Genomic DNA, 26,721 nt, shown 5'->3' with positions numbered 1-26,721 from the left:
TCCCAGCACTGGAGATGTGCAGACAGATGCTAGACAGTCGTGGGGGCGGGGCGGGGGCCGGGGACCGTCCTGGAGATAATTCAAGCATCAGCTGGTCAGCCTATGAAATTGACCTGACAGCCAGGTTGCTTTCATCTGTAGGCAAAACGCATTTAGAGCAACGAAAATAGAGGGGGATTAACTTCTGATTAGGAATATACGTATATATACATGAAAAAGACAAATTGTGAGCGAGGTTATCCAGGAGACCTGAAAGAAGAAAGGGGAACGAAAATGGTTACTATCATTTCTTTATGTAAGCAATGCTTCATATTTCTCAATCCAGCACTGGATTCTTCAGGACTATTTCGGTTTTTAGCAACATAAACTGAACTTAAACTTGCATAAGTGACAAAAAGGAACTTAATGAGATTGAAATAACTGATCTCCCTTCAGGCATGGCTGGATCCCGGGACTCAAACAATATTCATCAGGACTCAGTCCACTCTCCATCTTTTGGTTCTGCCTTCCTCTCTGTCGGCTTCATTTTCAGGCAGAGTTTGCTCAAGGTGTGACAAAGAAGGCTGCCAGCAGCTCCAGGCTTAGGAACCGTGGTGGAGATCAAGCCTCTGGTTGACAATAGTTTTAGTAAAAGTCCCAGGAAGAGCTCTCGTTGACCCAGTATATGTCACATGTCCGCCCATCGAGATCAAGGGGCCGTGCCCTGGCTGTGCCCGGGTCACACGTGCACCTCTGGAAGAAGGGGCCCCACCCAACCGTGGGAACATGAGTGGAGGAGGGGAAGTCCCGCAAATCAAAATTGAGGTGCTCTCACCCAAAGAAGTTGAAATGAATGTCAGGTAAGCAAAAATAGCTTCCATTTTTGCTACCCTCACATCCTTGCTCAAAGCTGTGCCCCACATCTCCGCCACACGGCTCCTATTCATCCTGTGGCCCTCAGCCTAAATGGCACTTCCTTGAGGAACCCTTCCTCTGCCGTCTCAAGCTGGACTGGGGTCCCCTGAAATGTGAGCTCCTGGAGGAGCTTGCCAGTCTGAGCTTGTGTGGGTATTTGACAGAAGCCTACCTTCCACGCTGGACCAGGACCACCTCAAGCTCTGTGGCCTGTCTTGTCCACCACGGTGTCCCCAGAGCCTAGGACAGTGCCTGGCAGGTAGAAGGAGCTCAGTACGTACTTACTTGAAGTCCCAGTGGAGGGCAGGAGCACCGGGAGCTGGTGAGCAGTGGGGGGTGGGGGGGGGTGAAGGAAGATATCAAGATTCCCCATTTGTGGGTGACAGCATGGGGAAAGAGGCACAAGTCAGGGTGACCTTGGGGAGCACGGTGTGTTGTGGGACGCCAGGGTGGATGACCAGAGGGAGGGGCAATGAGGGGTGGGAGGTGGCAAGTCAGTCAGCAAATGCTAGCCCTGGGGACAGAGAGAGGAGGTGAAGGGCAGGTCAGGGCTGGAGAGCAGGAATCCTTTCTGTGAGTCCTCGTGGAACCCAGAGGGAAGGGCAGAGTGGCCCCATTCCCAGGAGCCTTTGTTAGGGGGGGTTCAGGACTTGGCAAGGGGAGGGAGGGAGTCCTCAGGCGCTGGGCTGGGATTGGCTGTGAGAGAGGCTGCTCTGGAACAATCCCTGAAACCTCAAGAAGAAGGAGGAAGGTGTCTTGGGGGTTCTGCCGCCCTCCCTGGGTGTTTTTCCAGGCTGTGTTTGCCTTTTTGGTCATCTGTTTATCCTTCTGTCCATCCACACACATAGCCACGGTGTCTCCACGTCCAACCCCTGGCGGCAGACAGGGAGTCCTCCCCAGCCCGCGCTCCGGCCGCACTCACACCCAGCCTGGTACCAAGAGCCTGCTGGCTCCAGGTCAGCAGCGGGCTCCATGTAACAGGCAGGGGAGGCTGCCGGGGGAGGAGAGCAGAGGGGCAGGAGCCACCCCATCCACACTGAGGGGGCCTGTGACCCACAGAGAGAGAAAGGGTGACAGAGAAAGAGAAACAAAAAGGACAGACCAACAGAAGCAGACCTGCAAAGCTGGAAAGAGAAAAGCCAAAAGGGAAATCCATGCAGAAGAGGACTGGGAGACAGAGACCAGGACAGACAGACTGCTGACCCCAGGACAAGGCAGGGAAGAGGCCCACGGACTGAAGGAGAAGGAAGGAGAAAGTGAGAGGAGGAGGGGAGAGGGGAGCAGGCGAGAAGGGTGAGGGGATGCTGGGAGAGGGAGGGAGGGAGGAGAGAGAGAAGAAAGGGGGTAGAGGGAAAGGGGAGAATTGGAAGGGGGAGTGGGAGCGAGAAGGAGGGAAGAAGAAGGGGTGAAGGGAGAGGGGCTGAGGGGGAAGGAGGAGACGGGGCCGGCGGGGAGCTGCGCCGAGGCGGCCGGGAGCGCGCGGGGCGGGCAGGGCCCTCCCCGGCTGGGCGGGCTCCGGGCGCATCTCCCCGCCCGCGCGCTCCTCCGCCCTCCCTCCCCGGCCCCCTCCCCGCGTCCCTCCGCCCGCCCTCGAAAGACCGAGCGAGCGGCGAGGCTGCGGGGAGCTGCGCGAACCGAGGAGCCGAGGAGCCGAGGAGCCGGAGCGCAGCGCGGCCCGACCCGGAGCGGCCCGCGCCCCGAGCGCCCGCCGCGGGCAGCGCAGCCCCGGCCGCAGGTAGGAACGGGCGGCGGCGTCGGGGCGCGGGGCGCGGAGCCCGGGACGGCCGGGACGGGACGGCGGGGCGGGGGCGGACACCCCGAGATGCCAAGTCCCGCTCTCGCCGCGCCGCGGGCCACAAGCAGGAGCCGGGGTCCCGCCTCGACCGTCGGCGTGCGCCCCGGCCATTCCCCTTGGGCGCGCGAGGGTGAAGGGCTGGGGACTCCGCGGGGGTCGCGAGAATGTCATGCCCTTTCCGTGTCGCGGGGCCCCTTGCCCCTCCCGCCCCCGCCCCCGGCTGGCACTGGTTTCTGCTGGAGCTGTCGAAGCGCCGCGTCCACTCCCCAGGGGATGGCGGGGCCCCCCCGGAAAGAATGGTAAGAGCGTTTGGGGGACCTGCGCCTCCTCTCCGTCTCGGGGTCAGCTGCGCCGAGATCGAGCTGTGCCCTTCATTTATTCTCCGAGCGCTATGGGGGACAGGTGACTTGGGAATGGGGCACCTCCTGTCTATCCTGGGGCAGCTCAAGCGCTCAAGAAATGTTGGCTGAAACGCGCATCACAGCTTGGGCTGAGCGCACGCAAACTGGCGCCGCACTCCCAACTCCTTTCCCAGGAATGTGGGGTGAGGGGCGCCCCCAGAGGGCTCAAGGGCTGCGGCTCCTCGCTACCACAGGGCCCCTTGTCACCCTCACGCCTTATGTCCCGACAGTTACTTCCCGGGGATGGGGACAGGAGCGACCCTGCCACCGCGGTTGCCCCTCGGGCAGTGACCATTGCATCTCCGTGCTTGTGGCCCATCTGTACCCGCATGTTCCCAGGGGTGACACCCACAGATGCCCTGTTCTGACTTGACTTGATCTTCATACCAGAACTCCGACGGAGCAACCGGCCACTGGGGCTCTGAGCTAACCTCCTCCCCAAATAGATGTGAACCCCAAGGAGAAAATCAGATTTTCTAAAACCAAGGGATAATGCACAGTTTCTTTCCTGTGTGGGGCCGGAGCTCCCCCTCCCTCCTCCGGGAAGTGCAGCCTCGTCCCCATGAAGAACTGGCGGAAGGGGGGGGGGGGCTGGATAAAATGGCTCCGAGTTTTGGTGACACCCCCAAAATCAGAGATTGTGTCAGGCTATGTGATTGGACTTTAGGGTGGACCTTCTTTTTTCTGTGACACACAAGGTGGGTGTTTGGCATGAGAGGGGGCATGGGTATTGCCTAGATCCTCTCTTCGGGAACTTCGGGGGAAATGCATTCATAAGGGAGTCTGAAAAGGCTGCCCCAACTTCCAAATTCCGGAACAAAGGAGGTCAGTGAAACTACAGGCATCTGGCACTCTGTCTCTCTTTCTCTTTGGAGCAATCTTGCTGGGAAGGGTTGACCGAGCTGCTGCTCTGGTCCTGGTCCTGCAGCCTCAGACCCTCCCCCAGGCAGAGGAGAACCTGCCCTTGGAGGTGCAAGTCCCTGGAGGATGGGGAGGGACCTTTTCCCAGAGCAGCCTGGGCAAAATGGCTGAGCCTCCCTCGAGCCTGAGAAATAAATTGTCAGGCAGGCGGCAGACAAAGAAAGCGCTCTCTCTCCAGCCAAACGCCGGTGCAGTGGCCAGTCCTCGGAGGACAAACAGAGAGTCCCAGGCAGCGGGACACAGCCTGGCTTGTCTGGCAGAGCGTCTGGAGAATGGGGCAATCCCTAGGAGCCACACGGGAGAGAGGCAGTTGCTGTGGGAGAGAAAGCGGGAACCCTCTCTCCTGATGTGCGACCCTTTATTCCAGGGCTGGAGGCTTGGGGAGAAGTGGGGCCCCGAGGAACTCAGGATGGGGCTGGGAGGGCCGTCTAGAGGCCAAGGAGGAGGCAACTCGGAGGGTAAAGACAAGGAAAAAGCAAGTCCGTCAAAGCTGAAAGAAGCACAGTAGCTGTGCTCTCTGCAGATTCCACGTGCCTGGCAACCCGGCGCTCCAAATCCTGTGAGTGTGCTTCTGCATGGCCCAGCACACAGCAGGCACTCAATAAGTGCTGTAGAGTAAAGCCTGCATGGATGGAAGGTGATGACGATGCTGGCGTGGACCTCCCTGCAGTATCTACCTATGTCACTGAACCGGGGAGGCTGCAAAATGTGGCCTCTGAGACCACGACCAGGAACGAGCCTGGATGGGGGCGCTTTGAGCCCGGGTGCTGCTGTTTTCTGGCCAGGTGACCTCCTGTAAGCTCTCGTTCCCGTTGGAAGGAAGGATGGAGTACGGACAGCTTCCACTGTGCCTACTTCTAACTCCTGCAGTAACCTAGTACGGCAGGAACTATTCTAATCCCCGCTTTAGAGCTGAGGAAAGTACAGTACAGAGAGGGCAAGTGACTTGCCCAAGGTCACGCAGTTAGGAAGAGACAGGGTGGGGGTTCGAACCCTGCTCTTCTGATTTCCAGGCCAACACTTTGCCCCCTTGCTGGGTCTCTGGGCCTCAGCTTTCACCTCCATAAAGTGTGGTGGTGGGCTGATGGTCGAGATTTGATGATTGGCGGGGGCCCCTGGGCCTGCTCTCTGAGCAATGGCTGCTCCTCCATCCTCCCAGCATATGCTAAGAGCAACATTAAATAAAGCACAGTGTCAGGCGGCTTCTCACCATCACATAAAGACTCTGTTCCCACACTTGGCTGGGAGCTCAGTAGCTGAGATAGAGACGTCCCAAGCCACTTGGAATTCGGAGAGGTCTTTTTCCCCCTCTCTTGCTTGTGTGAGGAGCACAGGCTGAGTGTCAACACCAGTCGGTGAAGCCTTGCCTGCAGCCTCCAGCCTCTCCGCATCCCGAAGTCCCTCCCCTTTGTCCTTGGGAGCAGGCGAGATGCCTGAGCGCCTCCCTGTCCCCTGGCCCAGCCTCCTTCCCTGTGACCTAAGCCCTTTCCCCCAGCCGCAGCCCCAACGCCAAACCCAGTCAGAGCTGCTTAATCACCTGGCTCCCCAGATGGAAACGGAGACGGGTCAGCAGCCTGTCTTTCCCCAGGTCAGAACTGCCCCTTCAGTTCCACCGTGCAGAGTCCCCTGAGCTTCTCTGTGCCCGGAGAAGGTGGGCAGAGCGCAGCCCCTGCCGTGATGAGAACAGCCTGGAGTGGACAGCACCTGCTGAGAGCCGCAGGCCCCTCTCAGGCTGGCTCCTCTGACTTTTGTCCACCGCCCCTCAGTCTTCCTTGGCGCCGGCTCCTCAGCTGGGCCCCGCACCCGTGGTCCTTTTGCCACCTTTGCCCCATTCTCTGAAGGTCACTGGGAGGTGGAAGGAAGGAGGGTGGTGCTTGAGAGGGGAAAAGGCTCAGAGGCCAGTTGTGGACCCCAAGATAGGGCTTCCCGGGGAAATGTGCCTCAGTGGGCCTGGGGACATCCAGCTTCTTCACTCCCGACTCTTCCGAAGACTGGGAGCCGTGGATGGGGGCTGAGAGTCAGCGGGAAGCCAGCCGGCTCCTAGCGGAGAGAAGGGTGCTGGCATAGATGGTCGGCGCGAACGCAAGCTGTGATATTTCAGCAGCGACTTGGCTTCAGTCGTAAACAGAAAAAAACCCACTAACGTTGTTCCAATGATAATATCCTCGATGACAGTTATTGCAAGCTGATGATCTGCCAGGGAATGTGCTGGGTATTTAGTTATATTATTGCATTTAATTTTCACCAAACCCTGTGAGATGCGTAGTGGAATCGTCCCTGTGCAGGTGTGGAGACTGAGAGAGAGGCTCAGGCACTTGCTGCAGGATCGCTGGGCAAATCAATGGCCCTGGAACCCAAATGCGACCGCAAGGGGCTGCCCTCTCCGCTCTGGAAATGCCCCTGGCCTTGCTGCCTTGGCAAGGACCACGATGCCCCATTTAAGGAGGTGCACAGTTGGAGGACGCTGCCCCAGCCATTCTGTCAATTGCACCATGCCACAGCCCGGGGAGGCCAGCGACTCGGCAGCTGCTGGTTGATAGCTGGGGAGGCTGAGGCACAGAGAGAGGAATTTGTGCCCAGGGCCCCTCCGTTGCTAAGTTGCAGACCTGGGATTCACACCCCGGCGCCTTCTGTTACAGCATGTTCGTGACCTGTACTGTGAACTTGTTTAAAGCTGGTGCTGATGTTGTGCACCTGGCCAACTTCCCCTAACTCTCAAGTGTCCCCCGATTTGTCACCACCCTCTTGCTGCTCTGGAAGCCATTGAGAGCGGCCAACGAAGCCATCAGTTCCGTTTACCGTGATCTGACATGACACGAAAGTGGCATCCGATTTGATGCAAGCTGCCTGCAGCGAATGGCCTTCTATTTTTACATTTCTCACAAATTGGAAATTACAAGGAGGCCAGGTCTTGCAGAGCAATTGGCTGTGGCACTCTGCGAGCAGGGGGTGTGCAGGTAGGTGGAACAGGCCACATTAGGGTGCCAGTGGCCCTCTTGGCTGCAGGAGGGGCCCCCAGCGTCCGGGGCCGAATAGGATCCTGGCACGCAGGCCGGACTGGAAGATGCAGGAGTTAGTGGCTGCCTCGGACAGTGACCTGCAGCTCTGCCCACCTGTCAGCTGCATAGCGTCTGCAAGGTCAGTGTCGCATGCCAGCTCCTGAGAGAGCTGAGCCTTGACCAGAGGGACATTCAAGGTCAGAGATGCCCCCAAAGACATTGACAGCAGGTTGCTTTCATGGCCTTGTTGTTTGGTAAGGAAGTTCTGTGCAGGGAGAGGGCGGCAGCCGTGAGGAAGTGAACAGCGACATTTGCTATCAGTAATGTGGTGTGCTGGAACTTAGTGCTGGTGACAATACCCCCCGGTTATCAGAACAGCACTTTACAGTTTGCAAAAAAAAATGTAGCTCTTGTTTCTTTTGATCCTGTATGAAGTATTCCAGGGGAAGAAAATATGGTCCTTAATATCCTGGAGAGGAATCTTCTGCCAAACGGAAAGAGACCTTTTTTAAAAAACTAGTTTTCTCATACAGCCCAAATCAGAATGACCTTGACTCAAATGAGGCCTGTCTGCACGCACGTGAGTACACACACTTAACCCCTATGGAGAATTTCACCGTCCGCGTGCTCTCTCCACTGAAGTTTGCAGCAGCCCTGGGAGCTCCAGGGGAAGGTGACCACGTTATTACTGCCGTGATTCTCTCTGTCCTCTGGAGGGGGAAGCTGAGCTCAGGGATCCCTGAGCACCCTCATCCCCGACCTCTGGTTTTCCAGCAGATGCGAATCATCTCGACAAAGCCCAAATCCGAATTCACCAGGGAGCCCCTTGAGAAGGTGGCCAGAGGGGCCAGATCTGTGGGAGACGGAACACAGTCGGAGATGGTGGGATAGCCTGGGAACATGGGGGAGGAGAGGACCTCAGTGTCTGGTTCTAACCTTCCCTGAACTCTGGCTGGAGGCGACCGTCCCCTTGGCCCAGAGTTGGGGCTCTGAAGTGTCCTCATTTGGTCAGGGGCCCCCCAGTGGTGGCCGGGGGAGGACAGAAAGGGGTGACTGCTCTCACACACACATGCACTCACACAAGCGTGCTTATCTAGACGGATTTGAGTAGAAATGAACACCAGGGACCCTGTGGGTTGTCTGGAAGGATCTAACGAACTGGGAAGGGTGTGGGGAAGCGTTCGTCCGTGAGCCTCAGGCCGTCCGGGTCCTGCTAGAGGAGCAGCCGTGTGGTTCTGAGTGTACCCAGCCAAGCGGGGAGGGGAGGACAGCCACTCATCCTGGCCGTTACCCCACGTCCCCTCTACCCTTGGACTGATGCCCATGCTGAAGACTGTGAAATGCATCAGAGTTCCCTTCTGAGGTGCGGGGGGAGGCAGGGATCCCTGAGGGGTTGACGCGTCCCCTGGCTGCATGGCTAGCCTGGCCCTGTGCACCCCGTATGGAGCGCCTTCTGGACTCCAGTCCTGGGCCCCCCGAGGCTGCTGAGAACGATGCTAGGACGGGTGCTACCGTCCGCCTCGCCGGACGAGGACCCCAAGGTCCAGGGAGGGGGAATCGCTCACCCTGGTTACACGGCCAAGTGCTCACAGGTTTGAACCCAGGTCTGGCTGGTGCCACCCCTGAGTGCTTTTCCAGCCTCCCGCTGCCTCTGGGAGGCGCCTGAGTGCAGAGCGCAGTGCCGGAGATGGGGGCTTGGACTCACCGAGGCAGAGGGTAAATAGCACAAACCAAAGTGCCTGAAGCCCAAGGCCAGTGGCCTCCATCCTGCCTGCAGCCCTTTGGCCCCCATGTCGGATGCTTCCAGAGCTTGAGGCCAAGGACCCACCTGTGATTAAAAAGAAGGAGTGGGCTGATGCTGGGGAAGATCTTGTAGTCTTGCTAAAGAGTATCTGCTGAGGACGGGAATCAACGCATACGTGTGTTCCGTGCCCATTGTCCCTGGCTGGTTCCGCGCTGTGACACCCAGTGATCGGGTACGTACAGGCCTGAGCTCGAGCCCTGACTGTGGCGCCGGCAGGAGCCGAGCTCTTTACAAGCAGGATCCCAGGAGCCTCAAGAGGGACCCTGAGGCCCAGGGAGCTCACGGTTGCCCAAGGTCACCCCGCTGACTGACTCCCGGTCCGCGGGACCCTGAGGCCTGGGTTGGCAGACCGAGAGAGGAGTGGGAGGGCCGCCTGTGGTGGGGCTGGCCTCGAGCCTCTGCGGTCGGTGGCAGGGTCCTTCTCTCTGGGCGTTGCTTTCTAGGCCATAAAGCCCAGGGGTTTGGACTGGATGCGGGCGCCAGCTCTCTGGGCGGAGGAAGGGAGGCTGCACACCCCACTTCCTCCTCTGTTTCCCACTAATAGCCTCCCGAGACTAATGACTGGGGAAGAGAAGAGCCTTTCTCCAAACGGCAGCAAATGCCGCTAATGACAGCAGATGCCGCGCTGTTAATTATGCCGCGGGTGTTCAGTAAAACGCCAGCCCCGGAGGAGTTAAATAGCGCCGCTGGGCTGGCAATGGCTGTGCCTAAAAGCTGTGCCATCAGCCTGGGCCAAAGCAGAACTGCCCCCTCCCCAACCTTGGAGCCAGCCAGGAGTCACAAAGCCTCGTTCACACTGGCCCCCTCCCCAGCACGGGGCCCGCAGTGGCTCCCTGGAGCTGGGAACGTGGGTGGCTGCTTTGGGAGATGTTCTCAGAGGCCTCTGGGAGGTCTAGAGAAGTTACCTTCAGGGGCAGATGTGGGCAAACAACTGGACCAATAAAATTTTGAGCACCTACTGTGTGCTGGGTCCTACTGTGGATCACGAAGATAAACCAGGTGTTGTTTCTGCCCTTTGAAGTGCTGCTCACAGTCAAAACCGTAAATTCTCTAAGTGCAGAAATGCTGTGTCTCCTGGCGTCTCCAGCACCCAGTATAGTGGGAGACACGTAGTAGATACTTACCTCGATTTGATTGTCTACATGGCTCCTTAAGTGAGAGCCAGAAGCAGCGCAGGTGAGGGCCAGAGCAGGATCAGCCATGGGCTGAGTGGGGCAGAGGGACCAGCACAGGCACTGGCTCTCTTCTCTTAGCATCACTAACCCTGCCTTTCTGGACGGCTGGACTTTCCACTTGCTGGGTGACCATGGACAACCCGTTTGCCATCTCTGAACCTCAGTTTGCACATTTGCAAATTGGGCAGAGTGAGGGCTGTGATGGCTACAGGCAAAACTCTGTCTCCTAACCAACCCCAGCCCTGAACCCGGTGGATCACAGAGATTGCATAAATGTTTGAAAAGTGACATTTTGGAGGCAATTCAGCAGAAGGAGAGAACACGGTCACCAAAGGTGACTTCTGGTTCTTCTCGTGGATTTAAAATGTCACTCAAACCTCCAACCCCTTTCCAGTAGCTCTGGTCCCCTGCCTCCCACTTCCTGGACCTCGGAAGCCATTTCTCAGGGTTTTTCTAGGCCAGAGAAAGTCACAAAACCCACCCATTTCAGACGCCCGTGTTACAGATGGGTAAACTGAGTCCTAGGCCCACAGCTGCTGGGACCCAGAGCTTCTAAACCCTGACCCAGTGCTCTTTCCCCTGCCCCAAGCCGGCGCAGCTCCGCTGTTGAGAAATTATTAAATAGAGTTGGTGGAAGGACTCTGGTTGCCTTGACAACGGAGCCTGTGTCCTCGGAGATAATGGCGTTGCACAAGGCGGAGGGATGTGTGTGGAATGCTGATTCGGGAGCTGCTGGAGAGAGCGAGAGCGAGAGCGAGAGCGGAGGGGCCTGTGTCTAGGGTCTGAGCTTCCCCGGGAAGGGGGCTCGGGCTGGTGGGGATGGGGGCAGCTTTGGGGACACTTGCCTTGTCTAGTTCCATCCTTCCTACAACCTCGCCAGAAAGGGACAATTACCTTCACTTCATGGAGGCGGCTCAAAGTAAGGGGAAGAGAGGTCAAGTGACTCTCCCCAGGTCACAGCCAGGCGAGGGGTGGAGCTGGGGTTTCAACCTCAGACTGATGTGGGGAGGGGAGGGCCTGGAGGGGGCACCCCCAAAGACGGGGAAGGGAGCCAGTGCTCGGAGCACCTAGACCCCTCTGAAGACTGTTGAGAGAGTGCTCCTGGAGACTGTGATGTGATGGCCGGGAGGACAATTCCAGCCCTGGGGTAGTGGGGAAACAGTAGGGCAAGGCAGCTACAAACATCAGCTTTGGAGCCAAAGTCAGAGCCGGTCCTGCGACTTCCTAACTGTGTGACCTTAGGCAAGTCACCTTACTTCTCTGAGCCTCCGTGTCCTCATCTGCAAAATGGAGATAATAACAGACCTACCTCATAGGATCGTGGTGAGACCAAATAAGGTAAGGTAGGTAGAGCGTGGAGCCTGGCTCCTGGGCATAGTGCAATCAACAGAGCTGTTATTATAACCAGAGAGGAGGGGCTAGCTAGAAGAAGGGTCTGCTTCCAACCATGTATTGCTTCCAATTTGTGGTGTTGGAAGAGAGGAACTGGCTGAAACAAGTACAAGAACAATAAATAACACGGCTCCTCATTGCAGGCTGATGCATATCAGTAAAACAAATGAACAGCCCCTATCACCAAAAATACACATAAATATTTTGCATTCGGAAAGCGTGACTGACGTACCTCCCTGCGAATGTCCTGTGCCTCGAGCCTCTGACAGCCACCCTGGGAGGGACGGCGTTTCTCCGTGCAGGTGTCTAAATGACCCCGCACTGCAAACCCTTGTGGAAAATACAGACTGTCACCCACACTCTTCGTCTCTCTTCTGCACAGCTGGCGCCATGCATTCACTTCCCCGATCGGGGATGGGAGACCATGGGGTTAACACCCTGTGAAACCCCACAGGGCACCATTTGCATGCTGGTGGAGACGTGCAGCGAGCTGGCAGACAACCCCATTCTGTTTTGGAAGCAGAAAGAGGGTGCTGGACGTGGGCACTGGCTGCTTCCAGAGCAGCGGTTGAGAGCTGGGATCTGATGGCTGGGATGCAAGCAACCATTTTGTTTGTTTCCACAAACCTGTCTGAGCAAATCCACCCCCGGAGACAGCACCCTGCTCCTGGATCCCGCAAAGGGAGGGTCACCTGTTCACTGCTGATCCGGAGGCTGCATGACAGGGTGTGAAGCCATGAGCCGCCCTGCGCGGGTGGGAAAGGGGTCGGGAGACTCACTCGCTGGGCAGTGGACACAGTGACATTTAACCAGGATTTAAAGGAATGTGCTAATTGCAGGACAGATACACGTGTCCACTTTGTGAATCATGTTTAATGAACAGTTTGCTCTGAGAATTTGGTTTGATCAGCCTCTCCCATGGGCTCCCATCACACCCTGGTGCTGTTGCCTAATAGGTTAAGGTCGCTGTGCCTCCTGCCCAGGGCTTTTCCCATTGCTCTCTAAAAACAGCCCCAGCCCCAGTGAGGGGGTTTGTTATAACATCTGCAGGTGTCAAGTGTTGACTATGTGCCAGGTTCTGTTTTAGCCACTTGACATGTTCTCCCATTTAATCCTCGTAGTGGCCCTAAATGTAGACAGTATCACCTCTGTCTTAGAGGTCATGTGGTCACGGGGCATCCAAGCTGAGAGTCGGGGCCGGTGCCCTTAACCGCGGCCCTGTTCTGCCTGCCCCTCCCGCAGGCGAGACAAATAAATCTCTGAACACTCTTTGACCTCCCAAGCGGAAGTTATTCATGAGTTTGTTCATTGTTCGTGGGTCTTAAGAAAATTTGCTCAGTAAACATCCCATTCTCCCAGATGGGCATGTTCTCCTTGCTGCATGGGATTTTTCACTTTACAAACAAGAGGAATGCATACTATAAAGATGCCTTTGGAAAGTGAAGTGAATGAATCAGGAACAGATGCGTTGGCTGAAGTGAGCATTCCCTGGAGTCTTTTAACAATAAAATCAGCTTTCTCGTGTGGGAAATATTTGAGACCCTGGAATCTGACCCTTAATCGACTGGAAATACACGCCCTCCTCATTCTTGCAAAATATTCGAAAGCAGTGTCTCAACATTTTTTTTAAATCCAACTGCGCCTGTATTAAGAGAACAATAGGATGGGTTGTTTTCCGAATATAAAATATAATACTGAGCGTGCTTTTTTAAACATCACCACCCCAAGAGTGTTGCATAGCCCCTGGAGAAGGGGCGGTGGTGATCTTCTTCACCGCTTAGAGAAGGGACTCTCGGGAGTGACTGGATTGCACCATATATATTAGGATCGCAAGCTCAAAGGCCATTGAGAGCCAGGCAGGTCAAAGATATGAGGAAAGAGGACAGGGACAAGATGACAGTCATAGTGGCACTTGCGGTAAACTGGAAAACACATCCCCACTCTCCTTCCAATAAAGCATGCAAATTCAGGTTTTAAAATTCTAAGCTGATGCCACGCAACCAAGCACCTGTGTGGGACCCATCTGGCTCACAGGCCACCAGCTTGAGCTCTCTGGTGCTTCTTATTGTGACATTGCGTGACCTTGGTCCAGACGGCTTATCTTTGGGGCTTCAGTGTGTTCATCCCTAGAATGGGGCTGATAAAGCCTGCAGAGCTGTCGACAGGAGGAAACAGAGTCCCAGGTGTGGACGCCTGATAACGAACCGTGTTGATGCCCAGGGCCACCGTCACTGCAGTACCATTCTGTGACACAGAGTCTGCTCTCCTTTTGGGCTGCTTGTCTGCATGCGGCTTATTGCAGACGGTCATCTAGCTTAGCCAGCCCCTGCTGTGTGATGCTGTTCTTTTTCCCAAATCTGAGTTCTTAAGGTCTTTATCCTAATGTCCTTCAGAGTCCTTCAAGCACAACTTGAACTGGAGAGAACCGTTATTTAACCCCCTGGTTTTCTTACAAGTGTCTCTTAAAAGGCCAAGAGCCATTGAAAAGAATGCCAGGTGGTCATCATGTCACTATTCCTCATCTGGATTAATCTTTTCTGGCTGGTTGAGCCCAGGGCCTTTTCAGAGGCGTCCCCTGGAACAGAAGTCCCGGAGACTTCCCCACACCCGGCAGAGGAAGGCAGGAAGGAGGACACAGCCTGGAACAGGACTGCGAGGGCCCCGAGGCTGGGCACCTTGACCTGTGCCCCCATGGGTTCCCGCCGTGCTGGCACAGGGACACAGGGTCCCTTCTCGGCAGGTGCCTGAGCCCTCGCTGGAGGCTGAGACCCATGGGCTGGCCCACAGCACGTCCGGTTAGACCCAGTGAAGGAAGTCAGCGGGGGAGGCCCGCAGCCTGGGTTCCAGTCACAGCTCCTCAACCACTGCGACCCTGGACTCCATCACCCACAGGTTTCTTACTGCTGAGACGTAGGCTCCCTCCCTCCCTGGGTCCTCAGGAGGGTTTGGTGAGAGCACAGAGCGGAGCCTGGTTAGTGCCTGGGAAAGGAACAACACATCTGTTTCCCTGCTTCATCCTCAGGGTTTCTTTTTCCTTTTTCTTCCTCTTTCTGTGTTCCTCCTCATCCCTCCTGGGCCCTTCTCCCTGTCACTCTGCTACTCTCTTCCTATCTTCCTCTCTCCTTTCCCCATCCTTCTGCCCCCTCTTCTCTCCTACCCCTCGAGTGCTCCTCTCCCCCACCCCCAACTCCTAAGCCCCCTTTGAGGCTGTCCCCACAGGGCTGCAGCGTCTGCTCTGGTGCCAGCCAAGGAGGTGATGTCTTTACAAGACGATCGAGAGCCTGCTCGCAGAAAATGCTTCTCTCTTCCCAGCCCTGTGACCTGGGGCTGCTCTGACCTGGCCGTGGGGGGAGCGTTTATACCACAGACATCAGCACACGCCCCACATCGGGCCTTCGGTTTGCTTTCCTGAGAGCCTGCTGTTACACACTTGCCAGCACACCACTGCGCGGGCGCCCCGTGCCATCGTCTCTGAAGCAGACGTTTCTTGAGCCTTGTGATAACAATGCCCCCTGGACGGAGAGTGGAAGGCAGGAGAGCACGGATGCGTCTAGCACTGTTTGAGTGGCTGCGGGGGAAGCAGAGCAAGGTGAAGACCCAGGTCCCGTTCGTGCAGAGCAGGGAGTGTAGCTGGGGACCTAGGAAAGAAGAATGAGCTATTTGTCAGCAGAGGAGCCAGGTTGTGTGGAGTGACGGGGCCTTCGCCGTTGCCCCCATCACGGTCCCAGCTCAGTCACCATCCCCCCACCGCCTCTCCCTCCCTCACACAGCTGTCAGACTCTTGCCAAATAGCATCCAATCAAGTCTCCGCATCTTAAAAGCTCCAGTGGTCCCCAAGGGACCCCCAGTGCCCACAGTGGGGAGGGGCGGTTGGTTAGAAGCAGGGGCCTTGGAATCAAGCTGCCGTCTCCTGGATCCAGGACTGTGGGCAAGTTGCTGTACTTCTCTGAGCCTCAGTTTCCACATCTGTGCAGTGGGTCTCATGAGAGTAAATACGATCAATCATGAAATGCACCGAACACCTTAAGCATTTAATGAGCGTGCAGTGTGATCATCGTTCTTATCACGGGGTACAATGCGTGTCCTTCTCCTGCACTCAGAGCCCTTTACTGTGACTGGCCACCTCCCCAGCCACATTGCCTAAATCGCCCAATTCTACCCAACAAGCCAGGCTCCTACTGACTCTGAGTACGCTCTGCATGGTCACCCTGCTCCCTCTGCCTGGAATCGACCAGAAGCAGTGAGGCGTGTGGTTCAGAGCAAGGATTCCAGTCCTCCTTCTCCAGCTGTGATTATAAAAAGAACATCCCCGCTTCTGTGCCTTTCCACCAGCCCAGTGCCATCCCCTCCCAGAAGCTTGCCTGAACCTGGCCCCTCAGCAGGGCACCCTCCCTCCTTCTCTGGGCTAGGAAGAACTTATCACGTGGATGCTGGCTATCCACGCCATCTCCCAGCTGTCCTGAGAGCTCAGTGGTGGCTGGACTCAGACTCCGACTGGCATCTTTATCCCCTGCACGCAGCGTGGGACTCGGCTCCCTGAGGTGCACGGTCGATGCGGGCTGGGTTGGACTGAAAATTGCCTTGAACGAAGCGAGGCGCTCGGTTGAGCACTGCAGACAATCAGGGGCCAGAACAGATGTTAACAGACTACTGCTGGTGTGAGTGAGACGGGCAGGATGAGATGAGAATGAGGATGGAAGTCAGAAGAGGCACTAGAAGTCAAAGCCCGACTCCTCTCCTTGCATGTGGAAGGAAACCAAGGCACAGAGAGGGGAAGAGATTGGCTCAAGATCACACAGCTAGTAAAGTGTGGAGCGGGATTCAAACCAGGGTCTGTGGACTCTAGAGTCTCAAACTAACTGTGCTTCCTCGTCCCCTGTCAGCCCCTGGAAAGGCCACCTCCCAGCAGACGTGGCCCTGAGGCCGGCCCCCTGCCGCTGCCAACGGGGCAGTGTCTGCCCTGGAGGGGAGCTGGGGCTCCCAGAGGGATCACCGCCCCCGGGCTGGCTGCCTCCCAGAGGACTCGAATTAGAGCCCCAGCCCCAGGGGCCCGGGGAGAGCTGCTCGGCCCAGATCCCATGTGACTGCGCGTTGGCTCCTGGGACACCTACACAGCATGCCCGATATGACCACGGTGACAAGTTAGCCTTTCCTGGAGCCAGACCTCAGAGGGTCCAGTGCCGGCAGCCTCTCTTGTAGGGGGTTTGTCCTGGAAGCAGTCGTCTGTTGGAGAAGGGCCACTCTTAAGCTCCCCAAAGTGGGGCCTGGGGGTTCTACAGGCGCCCTACGAGGGACCACAGAATAGAGCGGGAAGAGCGTGGACACAGGAGGCCAGCTGCCTGGGTTCACGTCTTAGCCCCTAGTTCCTAGCTAGGAGACCTCTGGCAAGTCCCTTTACCCCTCTGCGCCTCAGTTTACCCATCAGTAAAATGGCAGGGGAGTGTGGGGGTGATAATAGCTAGTTAATATATACACAGTGTTTCGAGCGGGCCCCGGCGTGCTGGTGAGTGTGCCCAGCTCACTTCCTGCCGCACTCTGAGCTCTTCTTTTCCTTCCCTCTTTACTAATGAAAGGTTGGGATTTTTTTTATGCAACCACAGAAGAAAGAGAACTGTGGCTCCTGGAGTCTGTTTCACCCAGAGGGGCAGTGAGGCCTCTGGCAGTTCTGAGGCCCCTTTTGTCCTCAGTCCAGTTGTTGGGATGCGGGTGTCCCCCGGCCTTCTCCTACATTCGGACTGTGGTGGCAGCCTAGGAAACCCGACTTCCAGGCTCTCGGAGGCTGCGAGCAGAGGGGAAGGGCTTGAGCCCCAGTGTCCTCGTTTGTCATGGGGCTGTGAGGCCAGCAGGTCCATCTCTTTCCCTCCGGGACCCAGTAGGCAGGCTCGGATTGGTCACAAGGCCACGTCTAAAGGCTTCAGAGAGTGTCACACCAGCCAGTGTCTGGGGGGCACCTGCTGGATGAGCAGATACCATCAGACTGAGTCAGAGGGCCTGGGTTAAATCCTGTATGTCCTTGGGCAGGTCATTTGACCTCTCTGAGCCTCAGCACCGTTATTTGCAAAATGAAAGTACTAATCATCTTAGCTTCAATGTATTTGGCACTTGTTGGGCTGGGCACAGCGCTAGGGAATTCACATCCAGTCCTTGCACTGTGTGAAGGGTTACTGCTGGCCCTGTTCCCTGATGAGGAAACAAACACTTTGAGCAAATAAGTAACTTACTTGAAAGTCACGCTGGGATGTTGTGAAGAGTAGACATCAAATAAATGCTGTTGAGATATGCACCCAGGTCTGCAAATGATGTCTCAGGGGTGTTGGGGCAGCTGAGGGGTTTGCACCAAGACGCAGAGCTGCTGCCCTTCATTTCTTGAGTGAGAATGTGGAGTGGGCTGAGAGTTGGGGTGATGGCAGTCTGTAAGGATCGTACTACTTGTGTGTTGTATGACCTTGGACGAGCCACCAGCCCTCTCTGGGCCTTTTCCTTCATCTGGTAGACTGCTGGTGTGGGCCAGGTGTACTGGTGTGGCATGGAACAAGTCTGGACCAGGAAGGAGGTCGCATAGGTCCTGGCCCCAAGTCCCACTGGCTGAGGGTCCAAGGATGAGGGCCTACGATCCAGACCCCCAGCTGTCTGTCTTGCCTGCAGCTTGCACCCTGGCAAAGATTGACTCTTCGCCCCAGAGGAGTCCTAAGGCCTTGGAGACTTTCTCCGGCTGCCCCTTCTCCATCAGATCACCTTCTCCAGGGAGCCTTCCCTGACCACCAGGGCCACCCACAGCACCTGCCGTCCACCTGCACGGTTCCACCCGCCCTCTAACCTCTGCACCTGGCCGGCAGCTATTAATCAGTCCTCACATCTGTACAACGTTTTGCAATTACAAAGCACTTCCTCGGCTATTCATCTCTTTGAATGGGAATCTGAGCTGCTCTTTATTGAGCGCTTCCTGTGTGCCAGGCGTCCCTCTGCCGCCTCGCCTCCTTCCATGCGTCATCTCGCTTCAGAGTTTTACAGCAAGCCTATAAAGTCTAGGGGTTCTTATTTACAGATGAGGAAACTGAGGCTCAGGCAAGCTGAATATCTGGCCCCTGGTCCCACAGGGGTTTGAATCAAGCTCTGTGGAATAGCCAGGGTCAGCCCTGACCTCCAGCTTCTGGAGCTGCTGCGTGCCCCCGAATCGGTGACCTTGCTGACATGCAGCTTCTGAGTCCATGGGTCTGGAGAGGGCCCACGAGTCTGCATGTCCAACAGGCTGCCAGGGGACGCCAGTGCTGCCCCACCGAGACCCACGCTTTGAGAAGCAAGGCCCTGAGTCACCAAGCTGTTTGCGACTCCTTTACAGTCGCCCCAGGCCAGCCAGCCTCAGTTTCCTTATCTGTCAGTTGGGTGAAGTAGCCTTTGGCTTACAGAGATGGAATGAGGACTGGATGGCATCACACCTGTGAAGTGCCTGGCACACAACAGGCGCTCAATAAATGCTGGCTGTTCTCCCTGGCTGGGAGCTGGCATGGGTCCTGGCACACAGCAGATGCTCACTAAATCCTCGTCCCATTGATTGAGCCTGGCGTTCTTCCCTGAAGCGGAGAATAAACTGCATTATGTTTCCCCTGGAATGAAGCCAAACCCAATATTAATTTTTTTCTTGAGCCGCAGAGTTTCACAAAGAAAGAAAAGCGAGCGGTGTGAGCGCGGGCTGCAGCGAGCAGGCATTTCTGTAATTACAGCCCGGGAGCTGCACACAGCAGGGGCCAGCCTCCCCGGCCCGCCCTTCTCAGTGCGCATCCCTCCCCGCCCTGCCCTGCGGCTTCGGGGCCCAGCCCGCCAGACAATGGCAGCTCTCAGCCTCTGGCCTCCGCCTTTCCGCCCTTCGGCCTCTGCCTAAGCCCCCCCACCCCCACCCCCACCCCGCCCCGGCCCTGGGGACAGAGGGGGATTGTCCCGGATGGGGGCCCCACGCTCCCCTCCCCGAGCCTGCCCTCAGGCCCAGGGCTGGGCTGCTGACATTGAGGCCGCCGGCAAGGCTGCAGGCCCCACCTCCAGGCTAGATCCCCGGCCCCACTCCTCCCACCTCTGCCCTAGCTGCCTCGTTCACCAGCATCTCTGCCAGGACTCCCAGCCTTTTAAGGAGCCTCCCTCCTCCCCCTGCCCCTCTGCAGCCTCCTTTGGGCAGCCAGGGGGAGACTCTTAAACGGAAGTCCGATCACCCCCACCGCTTAGACTCTTCCCTTCCTCCCATCCCCTTGAGGGTCAAGCCTGGACTCCTGCTGTGGTCTCTGAGACCTGGGTGCGCTGGCCCCTGCTCCCCTCTGTCTAGATCTGTCCCCTCCCACATAGGACTCCAGCCACCCTCACCTCCATGCTGTTCCTCAAACATGCCTAGCTTATTCCTGCCTCAGGGCCTTTGCACTTGCTGTTCCTTCTGTTTGAAATACTGTATCCCAGAAAGTCACATTTCTGGCTCCTAATTCAAACTGAAAAAAATTTTTGTTCAGGCCAAATAAAACAAGCCCAAGGGCCAGTTTTGACCCATTTTGCCACTTCTGATCTACAGCTTCCAAAACCCACATGTTTTCTTTTTCCTCCAAAGCATCTCCTCGTTCAGGATTGGCAGAGGTGTTCTTTCTGCGTGGTTTGGCCCCGTTTTTTATCCATGGCTTTAGGACTTGGTCGCAGAGTGCACCCTGAGGAAGGATGTGGCACCATGGGAATATTTTCACCACTTTCCTGCCTCATGTCTCTTTCTTTAACTCCATCCTTCCCAGAGTTGCTCTGAGGGACTCTTCTGGAATACTAATCTGATCCATTATCACCCATGTCCCATACCTGCAGTTGGTCCCTATGTTCCTTAGCCTGGCTTTCCAGGCCCTTCCCAGCTTCAAACCTCCCTACTTTTGTTCACGCACTTCTCTCCACTTGGAATGCCTTTTCCCTCTTTTTGAGCCTGACAAACACCTATTCAGCCTTCAAAACCCGGCTCAGATGTCCCCTTGCCTGGGGTACCTTCTCTGGCTGAATTCACGCATCCCTCCTAGGCCTGCGGAGTCTGTGCATACGTTCTTGCAGCACTTATCACGGTACACAGGGAGAGTTCTCCTCCTTGTCAATGTCAGGGACCTCGTCCCATCCGTCCTCGCAACCTGCGTGTCCAGCCCAGGTCTGTGGACACGTCAGGCTCTCAGTAAATGTTGGATCTTTCCGCTGGCCCCTGTTAGTTCTCTGATTCAAACTCTGGTGACCAGGGTGTAGTTCAGAACACAAAACCCTTGAGACCGTTGTTCCCCCTCCGTGCAGGCACACAGCAGGTGCTCGGTAAGCGCTTGCTGAACAAATGCAGGAGTGAGCGATGGGTGGGGGATACAGGGCTTGTCCCCTGTGCATTCACAGTAACAGTGCCCGGCTGACCGCTGCTCCGGTGGAGTTCAGCTGGTGGTGGCTCAGTGAGGATCTGGAGGACCATGTGGCCAGATTCTCGGTCCACGGAGCGTTGTCACCTGATGAGGAAGAACTGGAAGACTCTGGAAGGAGGCCTTGGAAAAGCACCTGAATCCCGAGCCGGGGAGGCCTCTCCTGCCCCTGCTCCGCCGGCAGGTGGCAGAGGGCAAGGCCTGGTCCCACGGGAGGGAGAGCCCACGGTGGGCAGCTCCCCGGGCCAGGCGCCGAGCCTGTTCAGGAAAGAGGACGGGACAGCGGGCGGAGGGCTTGCCTCTGCCTCACAGGTCACAGTTTTCTGGAAAGATGGCCGGGCCCTTGCGTGGACTCGCCTGTGCCCATGCCTTCTGCGTGCTGCTTCTCACAAGAGAGGGACGCGTGGTCCGCCTGGTGGCAGGAGTCACGAGGCCCCTGCGGCTCTTCCCCGCGGGCGCCAGAGCCAGGTGGCTGCCTGGACGGCGCCGTTTCACCTGCGGGCCAGGCCTCCTCACTGGCAGGTCCTGTATCCTTTTCCTCCCGGCTGGGAGAGGTTTGGGGCTTTTTCTTACCAGGCTTTATTTGTCACAGAATAATTATTTTTTTTTATTAACCAAATACACAAATGTCCCACTCCTGGGTCTGATGAGTGAAGCTGATCAGCTAGACTCTGAGTTGGCCTAACAAGAACCCAAAGCAAAGGGCTTGGCCTTTTTATGAGCTAGTATTCCCATGGCGACCAAAAGGACCATTTCCATCGGGCTTCTGAAGATGCTGAAGGACGCTGACGGGCCTGAATCACAAGCCCTCCATACATGGCAGCTGCTGTCATCATCACCGTGACCATGATGGCCTTCTGGGGAAGCTGTGAACACCAGAGCAAGAACCCCCAATCCGGACCCAGACAGTGGCGGCCCAGAGGCTGTTTCCCGAGCCTTCGCGGTGAGCACGTTCTTTCACACGCTTGCTTCCGTGCATGACCTCATTTAATCTCCACCCCGACCCTGGGGGGGCAGTGTTACTGTTAGCCCTGCCCCTCCATTTTGCAGATGAGGATCAGAGAGGTGCAGTAACTTGGGCCGCGGCCGTTAAGTGTGGGACGGAGCGAGCTCCTGCTGGTTTAGCGCTGGGGTGGTCTTGCTGCCTTGCATGTTGAAGGACCTCAATCTGAATCCTGAGAGCAGCATCAGTTTTATTAATCCGTGGCTTTACACTGTTGATCTTCACATGCTGCACACCTTCCAGAAGGAAAACTCTGGATACGGTTAAGTGGCTCTTCCTAGGGCAGTTAGAGGCATTTGGCTGCATCTGAATTTGCTTTCCTGTGTTCTGGAAATCGCACGTGTATGTCCTCTCATGGTGTGTCCTTCAGAGCAGCCACTGTCTCTGATCCCTCTGAGCTTGGCACAAGGAGGTGTTCAGTATCCTCATAGAGAGGACCACGGAACACACTTCCGGTGAACCAGAACGCTCCCTCCCCTCACCTGCCGACCTTCCTCTTGATGTCGGATGCTTTCTTCTCGGACACACACCAGGTTTCACCCTGTTGAACGCGCCCTGCTGTGCCGCCTGCTCGCTGGGAGCTGGGCCACAGCGGCACCTGGCGGTTCCCTCTCTCTCTTTCTCCACGTGGTGTCGGGCGGTCCTGGGGCCCATGCACAGCACCAGTTTCAAAAGCCCAGTAGATTTTGGAGTTTGATTTGAGTCTCCATGATAATCAGCAAGTAAATCCAGAGTGGACGCCAGAAGACGTTGTCCCACAGCCACGGGCCTTCCTGGGAACTGGCTCCAAGGGTGGGAGGGGTGTGTGCAGAGATTCAAGACTGTAGCAGGAGCCCCCTGAGCCGAGGTGAGCAAAACTGGGGAATTCATCTGATGACTGTGGGCATGTGTGATAAACTCCGAGAGCAGGAACACGGGCAGTCTGTAAGCCTGGAACGGCAAAGTAGAATACCTTCAAGACTCTCTCCATCTTTGAGCTCTGAATTTCCTTCCTCCCCAGCAGACCAGCTCTCTCTGCTACTCTGGGTACAAGGTGGCAGAAACGGCTGCCTCAGAGCTCCCAAGTCGCTGCAGAGGCCAGCTTTCCTTCTCAGTCCCAGCCAGATGCCCAGGACAGGGCTTTGACTGGCTGGACAGAGTCGGGTGGTCAGACCTGGTCCCAGGTGACTGGAGCATTTTGAACAAACAAGGCAGCTGGAGCCCACAAGGGTAAATCATGGAGATGCTTAAGGGCATCATTGTTTTGGCAGTTAATGGTTGACCCCCCCAAAAGGGGGTCCACTGTGGCTTCTCCCCTGCATATCCCAGGAGCCCCTATTGACCACGGAGCCAGGTGCCTCTTTCAATTCCTGATCAGGGGAGGCGCTCGCCCTCCCTGAGTGTAGACTCACTCTGACAGTGTCCGGACCAGCATCTAGACAGGCACCAGAGACACACCTGTGCATCATCCTTGAGAACAAGAAGCGGGGCTGGTGGTCAAGTTTGGATTGTCTGAAGATGGTCTGGTTTTCCATTAACTCTAGGAAGAGACACTGGCGTTTGGTAATGGGGACTGCATGCGAGGGGCCGGAGGGCATGTGCACAGCGGACAGGGCCCCCAGCCGGCCGTGCTGCCCGAGGAGGCCACCTGGGGCGGGCCGGGCCCACGCGCTTGCTCTGGCTCAGCTCCTACTTCTGAGAGGCCACAGCCCAGTGCTTCCCACGTTCCTGGTTGCTATGAGGGTTCCATAAGTTTATTCTGCATTATTTTATTTAAAAGTTTTTGTAGAAATTTAGAAATATATTTTATTTATGCATTTTAGTAGAAATTTAGAAATGATTCTAGAAATCCAGCAAAGGGCAAAAAAGAAAACAAGAATCACTTACAAATTAATCACTGTTTATCTTAAGGTATAGCCTTCCAATGTTTTAGGGTTTTTTTAAATGAACAGATTGGGGGGGCGGCCAAAATAGGACCATGCTGAATAAACTCTTTGGCAACCTGCTTTTCTCGCTCCACAAAAGGAGGTGCTTTCTCCCGTGTTCTTACATGGTCTTTGATAACCCCTCTGCCAGGTGGGGTGGAGGACGGAGGAAAGTACCAGCTGCCTTGGTTGGCTCCCAGCGGGGCCTGGAGAGCGGCAGCGCCTCTGTCCGTTCTCTTTCCTTCTGATAGAATGATGGAACGTCCCCCTCACGTTGCCCTCCTGCCCACCCTCAGCCCCTCCAAGGCCAGTGGGCCCCCCTCCTGCATGTCCCCAGCACCCCGCGGGCCAGCGCCACGTTGCACGGCCTCGCTGCAGTCACCCTGGCTGGTGGCTCCATGGGGCTCCGACACAGCACCGACACTGGCGGGCCGCCTGCACCCTGCTGCCCCCTGCCGGGGCTGCCGTCAGCCGCCGCCGGCCGGCCCACTGTCCCTCCTCCCTCTGCTCTGCAGGCTGTCACCCGGGACTCCCAGAGCGAGCTGCCCTGGAGCTGACTCACCGCACAACATCCTCAGGTAACGTGGACAACCAAAACGGTCACAACCGTTGATGGCGTTCTCGTTCTAAACGGGTCGGGAAAGCGCTCTGACAGCCACGAACACCCATTTGTGCCACGATTCTACAAGCCAGACAGGATCACCCCCATTTTACACATGGAGAAACTGAGGCTGGAGCACTCAGAAGTGGTACTCAGGGTCACTCAGCTGGGAAACGGCAGCCTGGAGACCTGAACCCAGGGCTGTCTGAGTCCAGTGCCACACGCCGCCCCCGACCCCACGCTGCCTCTGAACTGCAGAGGAGAGAAGGGCGCAGAGTGTGGATAGGACATCTGGGGTGAGCGAGGGTCGGAGATGCCGTCTGAGCCGGTGGTCCCTCCCCACCGCAGGGCTGGGGCAGGCTCCCGGCAGAAGAATCTCCTTCTGGGGAATTTGTTAAAAGTACAGATTCCGGGCTCATCTCCTAGAGATTCTGATGTAGCCCATGCAGGGTGGGACCCGGCAATCTGCATCTTCACACAGCTTCCCAATGACCTGGAAACATGGACAGTCTTGGGAACTGCTGATGACGTAGCAACATGTCCGCACCATTTGCCAGGCACAGGGTGCCTCGCTGAATAAGAGAAGAACCACCACCTGATGAGGACGTACTATTGTCATCCTCAGTTTAAAAGATAGGGAGAGGGGCGCCCAGAGAGGTTAAGAAGTTTCCTCAGAGTCACACAGCTCAAAGATGGTAAAGAGGACTTTGATCATGCTCGGAGTCTGAACTCATATAGCACCTTCACCCACCACGTGCTGCCAGGACACCTCCCTACTCAGCCCACGTCAAGTCCATTGCTTACTCCGGCCGTGGCTCTCATGGCCTCAGAGAAAATCAAATCGCATCCTGGGAGGCAAATGTGAGGAGCACTCAGGATTTCAGTCTGGCGGTTTGGGCCTCTGGGGCTTGTCTCTGAGCGGGACACGTCACGGAGGGCACACCACACAGGCGACCGCTGTTGAAGCATGTGCAGGAGGTGTCAACAGACCCCATGCTCGCACGCTGTCTTTGGAAACACGAGGCTCTGTCCTTCCTCCGGGAGCAGGGCTGGCGGGCAAGGAGGGCTGGCGGGAGAGCCTGCTCAGCGCTAGTTGTTTGTGGGTTATTTTATTTTCGTTATTTTGGGGTAAATCCAGCATCGTGCCACCCTCCTGTGCCTGTCACCCCAGCCCTCTCTTCTCCTAGGGTGACCTTAAGCCGCAAAGCTGCTGTCCACGTGGACCGGGGCCGACAGCGCGCGTCCATCCGCCAGGACCCCTGCGTCCAAACTGCGAGACATGGCGACCAACGGCAGCAAGGTGGCCGATGGGCAGATCTCCACGGAGGTCAGCGAGGCCCCGGTGGCCAACGACAAGCCCAAAACCCTGGTGGTCAAGGTGCAGAAGAAGGCGGCGGACCTCCCGGACCGGGACACGTGGAAGGGCCGCTTCGACTTCCTCATGTCCTGCGTGGGCTATGCCATCGGCCTGGGCAACGTCTGGAGGTTCCCCTACCTCTGCGGCAAGAACGGTGGAGGTAGGTGCCCACCGCTGGCCTCCCGGCTGGGCCACCCCACAGACGCATCCTGATTGGGTGTTTTCTGGGGAGACCTTAGGGGAAGGGATCCCCTGAAGACTCCAAAGTAAGAACTAGGCCCCGTGTCCTTTTTCTCATCCTTTTACCAAAGGGCCATGGTCCTGTGTCCATGAAACCTGGACGTTCACGTCTTCGGTTTGCAAAGTGTGAGGATGTGGTTTGAGCACAGGCTGTCCTGGCCACGGCCTGGCTGTGCCGCTGCTTGGGGCAGAGTGTGTGGAGATCGTGGCGGGGACCCCAGAACGCCCCACCTCAATGCTCCCTCTGGCCGGGGTTCTCCAGAGCCCTGGGGCCACGAGTATCTCTTCTCCTCCCCGCAGGGGCCTTCCTCATCCCCTACTTCCTCACGCTCATCTTTGCGGGGGTCCCGCTCTTCCTGCTGGAGTGCTCCCTGGGCCAGTACACGTCCATCGGGGGCCTGGGGGTGTGGAAGCTGGCCCCCATGTTCAAGGGTAAGTCTGCAGGGTGGGCCTCGGGGCGTGGTGGTGCTCTTGCCCACAGGATGGTGGTGAAGCCGGGGCCTTCCCGACACCCCCGGCCCCGCTGGTTCGCATCTGAGCAGAGCGGAGCCCCTGCGAGGGGCCAGGTGGTGGATGACGACGCCCGTCGGAGCCCAGGGTGTGGAGTTGGAGAGAAGGCCCCGTCCAGAGGCCCTGCCCTCTGAGCTCTCCCTGGCCAGGGCGGGGTGCCGCTCTCTCTGCTCCCCGCTCAGTGCCTCGCAGACACTCGGGGGGACACGAGGGGAGTCACTCTTGCCTGCGCCACCTGCCGCCAGCCCGTGTGGCCCCAGACAGGTCGGGCACCCTCCCTTGCCCCCATGTGTGTGACCTCAGCCAAGCCCCCGCCCCTCTCCA

At 57.0% G+C, this 26,721-nt stretch overlaps 1 protein-coding gene across 7 annotated transcripts in view; it reads left to right on the top strand.

Moving 5' to 3' along the window:
• The first annotated feature begins 1,976 nt into the window (after window positions 1–1,976).
• Window positions 1,977–26,721, top strand: part of SLC6A1 (solute carrier family 6 member 1) — a 41,941-nt gene continuing 17,196 nt past the window's right edge. The window contains exons 1-4 of one of the 7 annotated variants that reach the window (XM_044754958.2): window positions 1,977–2,150; window positions 24,205–24,267; window positions 25,478–25,807; window positions 26,188–26,319. In XM_044754958.2, the coding sequence (XP_044610893.1) occupies window positions 25,570–25,807; window positions 26,188–26,319 (370 nt within the window). In that variant the 5' untranslated portion in view covers window positions 1,977–2,150; window positions 24,205–24,267; window positions 25,478–25,569. Of the gene's footprint in view, window positions 2,151–2,476; window positions 2,630–8,703; window positions 8,987–24,204; window positions 24,268–25,461; window positions 25,808–26,187; window positions 26,320–26,721 lie in introns of those variants that run through there. The other 6 variants (XM_044754959.2, XM_044754956.2, XM_070492762.1 and 3 more) reach the window with 6 other exon arrangements.

This window comes from Equus asinus, chromosome 21, assembly GCF_041296235.1.
Source record: "Equus asinus isolate D_3611 breed Donkey chromosome 21, EquAss-T2T_v2, whole genome shotgun sequence".
Lineage (NCBI taxonomy): Eukaryota > Metazoa > Chordata > Mammalia > Perissodactyla > Equidae > Equus > Equus asinus.
The sequence above is the reverse complement of the archived record's forward strand: the minus strand, read 5'-3'. Positions and strand labels throughout refer to the sequence as shown.